The sequence below is a fragment of the Benincasa hispida genome, chromosome 8, assembly GCF_009727055.1.
Source record: "Benincasa hispida cultivar B227 chromosome 8, ASM972705v1, whole genome shotgun sequence".
Taxonomy (NCBI): Eukaryota; Viridiplantae; Streptophyta; class Magnoliopsida; order Cucurbitales; family Cucurbitaceae; genus Benincasa; species Benincasa hispida.
Window position 1 is genome coordinate 7,530,312 of NC_052356.1, and position 4,585 is coordinate 7,534,896.

General features: G+C 40.5%; 1 protein-coding gene across 1 annotated transcript; it reads right to left on the reverse strand.

The window, feature by feature from the left end:
• Positions 1–1,955: 1,955 nt before the first annotated feature.
• LOC120083903 (uncharacterized mitochondrial protein AtMg00860-like) lies at positions 1,956–4,164 on the reverse strand. The gene is made up of 2 exons (XM_039039812.1): positions 3,966–4,164; positions 1,956–2,422 (listed from the first exon to the last, which is right to left on the reverse strand). The coding sequence occupies exons 1-2, from the start codon at positions 4,162–4,164 to the stop codon at positions 1,956–1,958; spliced, it is 666 nt and encodes a 221-aa protein (XP_038895740.1).
• Between the last annotated feature and the right edge of the window lie 421 nt (positions 4,165–4,585).

A 4,585-nucleotide genomic window follows, 5' to 3' on the forward strand; every position in this document is an offset into this window, starting at 1 on the left:
GTTATCATATCCTTTCCAGCGGTGGGCTGATTCTTTGACTGTGATGGGCTGATCGAACCGGTCACGTGTTTGAAGTTATCACATTTCTCCATCGCAATCGTTTACTACGAACAGTGTGATAAATATCAAGAGGATAAAAAGTATGAAAGAAAGAGTTGGAAATTATAAAGAGTAATAATCATGTAAAAAGTAAGCTAGATTCATGGAAGAAAAATAACAAAAGGATACTAAAAAAAAAGGATATACTTCGTCCCTGACAGGGACTAGATGTTTCTTCTTCGTTTTGGATTCCTAAGATCCACAGAGGGTTTCTCACATTAGAAATCTCCTTCATGATACATCTTGACTCTTTGTCCATTTACCTTAAATGCTTTGGTCCCATCTTCGGTTGTCAATTCTACCGCTCCGTGCAGGAATACTTCTTTAATTATGAATGGTTCGGACCAACGCGATTTCAATTTTCCTAGAAAGAGTCATAGCCTAGAATTGAACAATAAGACCTTTTAATCTGCCTGGAGATTCTTTTTACAAAGACACTTGTCATACCAATGCTTTTTGTGTTCTTTGTAGATTTTGGCATTTTCATACACCTATAGTGTCCATTCGTCCAGCTCGAGTAACTGAAGTTTTCTCTCCTCCCCTACAGCCTTCAGATCAAAGTTAAGCTTCTTCACTGCCCATAGCGCCTTATGCTCTAATTCCAACGGCAAATGACAAGCCTTCCTAAACACCAACGCATATGGTGACATGCCTATGGGTGTTTTATAAGCAGTCCTATATGCACACAAGGCATCGTCAAGCTTCATGGCCCAGTCCTTCTGTGAGAGATTCACCACCTTTTCTAAAATCAACTTCATTTCTCTGTTAGAAACCTCGGCTTATCCATTTTTCTAGAGGTGATATGCGATAGTGATCTTATGGTGGACATTGTATTTAATCGGCAATTTGTTAATGATATGATTGACAAAGTGGGTTCGTTCGTCACTTATTATGGCATGTGGGGTGCCAAAACGAGTGAAGATGTTTCTCTGTAAGAATTTGGAGACTGTTGCCGCATCGCTTGCGATGCATGAAACCACTTTAATCCACTTGGAAACATAATCGACGGCCAGCAAAATGTATTTATGACCATTCGACAGTAGAAATGGTCCCATGAAGTATATACTCCAGATGTCGAATAGTTCCAATTCTAATATGATGTTTATCAACATCGCATTTTTCTCTAAAATGTTTCCAATGCCTTGGCACTTATTGCATTTCATAGAATAGTCTCGTGTATCCTTAAACAGAGTTGGCCAGTAATACCCGCTTTGCAAAACTTTTGCTGTTGTGCGCTGTCCCCCGAAATATCCTCCATAGGGTGAGTCATGACATTGAAAAAGTATGCACTGAAAAGCATTCTCTAGCACACAGAGTCTCACTATCTGGTCTAGTCCCCCTTTGTAAATATTTGGCTCGTCCGAGTAGTAGGATTTACGTTCATGAATGAGCCTCTTCTTTTGGTGGGACGTGTAATTTTTTAGAAATTGTTCGCTGACCAAGAAGTTGACAATATCTACATACTAGGGTAGTTCTTCAATTTCAAGCAACTACTCGTCCGGGAAGGATGCGTTCACCTCCGAATGAATGCGATCCACTCCAAGATTCTCTAACCTCGATAAATGTTCAGTGACCTGATTCTCTGTACCCTTACGGTCGACTATTTTCATATTAAATTCTTGAAGGAGGAGAACCCATCGGATTAGTCTCGGCTTCGCATCTTTTTTGGTCATTAAATATCTTATTACCGAGTGGTCAGTGTGGACTATAACTTTGGATCCCAACAAGTACGGTCTGAATTTTTCAATCACAAATATTACCGCTAAAAGCTCCTTCTCTGTGGTGGTGTATTTTGCTTACGTGGAGTTCAATGTTCTACTTGCATATGCGATGAGGTGTAACATTGTATTTACCTTCTATGCCAAAACTGCACCCATCGCATATCTACTGGCATCGCACATTAACTCGAATGGCTTTGTCCCATCGAGTGAAATCAAAATAGGCACTGTAGTCAATGCGTCCTTCAATTTTTTGAATACGGTGAGGCAGTGTGGATCAAAGTCAAAAGTTCTATCAGCTTCCAGCAACGCATTCAACGGTCGAGCTATTTTAGAAAATTTCTTCACAAATTGTCTGTAGAACCCCACTTGTCCTAAGAAACTCCTTAAAGCTTGTATATTTGCTGGAGGTGGAAGTATTTCTATGACCTCAATTTTTTCTCTATCCACCTCTAGCCCATCCTTTGAAACCCTATGCCTGAGCACAATTCCTTCTTTAACCATGAAATGGCACTTTTCCCAATTCAGCACCAGATTAGTCTCTTCGCATCTTTTCAGTATCCTCTCCAAGTTTTTCAAACAGACTTCGTATGTTTTCCCATAGACTAAGAAATCGTCCATAAAGATGAGTCTTCAAGATATTCGGAGAAGATTGCCATCATACACCATTGAAACGTGCTCGGAGCATTGCATAGTCCAAAAGGCATGCGACGAAAAGCGAACGTTCCATATGGATAGGTGAATGTGGTTTTTTCTTGATCCACTAGTGCAATCATAATCTAGTTATAGTTAGCATACCCATCAAGAAAACAAAAATAGTCATTCCCTGCTAGTCGGTCGAGCATTTGATCTATGAAAGGTAAAGGGAAATGATCTTTCTTCGTCACTGCGTTGAGCTTCCTTTAGTCTATACAAATCTGCCAGCCAGTGGCAGTCCTCATGGGGATTTACTCATTGTTTGCATTCGAGACTACTGTCATTCTGCCCTTTTTGGGAATGCCTTGCACGGGGCTAACCCACATGCTATCGGTGATAGGGTATATGATGTAGGTGTCTAACCATTTAATGATTTCTTTTTTAAAAACCTCTTCAATCGCAGGGTTCAGTCTATGTTGAGGTTCTATCAAGCCTTTCTTGTTTTGTTCGAGCCAAATTATGTGCATGCAGTACGTCGGGCTAATACCTCTGATATCTACGAGCATCCATCCGATTTCTTTAATATATTTCTTCAAAATATGGAGCAGCGCAGTTTCTTTTTCATTTGGTAACGCAGAGGATACTATTACTGGCAAGGTTTCATTCTAGCCAAGGAAAACGTACTTCAAATGATTTGGTAGAGTTTTCAGCCCCAATGTAGGTGATTGCTCTAAGGAAGCTTTCTGTGTTTTTCTCTCTTCATTTAACTTCAACTTTTCTTCATTGTTCACTGTCTTTGTTATTACATGGCAGGTTTCTAAGGATGCTATCGTATCCTCTCTTTCTTCATTTTCTTCTTCGGACTCCAAATCTTCATCGCAAGTGTTTTCATCGTCGGGATCTGACAGGCCTTCATCTTCTGGGAACTTCATTGCCTTGATAATATTAAACTTGAGCTTCTTTCAATTGATGCTCATTGTGATCTCTCCCTTGTGCACATCTATTTGAGCACGACCAATAGACAAGAATGGTCGTCCCAATATGATTGGCACATCTTTATCTGCTTCATAGTCTAGAATGATGAAGTCTGCAGGTAGAATGAATTTGTCGATTGTGACCAAGACATCGTTCAATTTTCCTTTAAGGTGTACCAGGGACCTATTTGCAAGCTGGAAAGTCACCGTCGTGGGTGTCACATGACCTACATTCAATTGTTTGAAGATTGAAAGGGGCATTAAGTTGATGCTTGCCCCAAGATTGCAAAATGCTTGACCAATGTAGATCCTTCCTATTGAGCAGGGTATCGTAAAGCTGTCTAGGTCGTGCATCTTCGGTGAGATTATAGTGTTTGATTCTTGTGTTAATGCCAACGTGGCAAATTTTCCTGTGCTTCCCTTCTTCGACACTATATCCTTAAAAAACTGGCATATATCGGCATCTACTCTATCACTTTTGTAAATGGAATATTGATGTGTAGTTGTTTTAATATTTCCAGGAAGTGATGATACTAACCTTCATCGTTTTGCTTCTTCTTCAGTCTTTGAAGGAATGGAGGTAGCTGTACTTTCATTGTTCCATGGTCTGGAGGCTTAGAGGTGGTCACAACTTCAGGTTCCATAATCTCGGGCTCCTCTAACTCAGTTTGCGTCAGTGGTTTCTTTGATTTCATCATATTTGAATTGGTCCTACTAGGCTTCTTCCTAACTTCCATCATCGTCTTTCCACTTCTCAGGGTGACTGCTTGGCAGTGTTCTTTCCTTGTGTTCCCCGGGTTGCATGGGAGCTCAATAGAACTCAGTAGTGTCCCCTACGGTCTATTCTTTAGCTCTTTTGTAATTTGTCCTATTTGGATTTCCAAATTGCGGATGGAAGTTGCCTGGTTCTGGAGGACTGTCTCATTCTTTTCGATGTACTGTTTTAATAGGCTCTCCAGAGAGGATGATGATGGTGTTTGAGAGCTGCTGGCTTGTTGTTGCTGTTGACTGTTAGTTCTTTGGAAAAATCCCGATGGTCCTTCTTTTTGCGCCATAGGTTGGTAGCCTTGTTGTTGGTTATTTTTCCAAGAAAAATTATGGTGGTTTTGCCACCCGGGGTTGAACATGTTTGAAAAAGGGTTGTTCTTGACAAAGTAG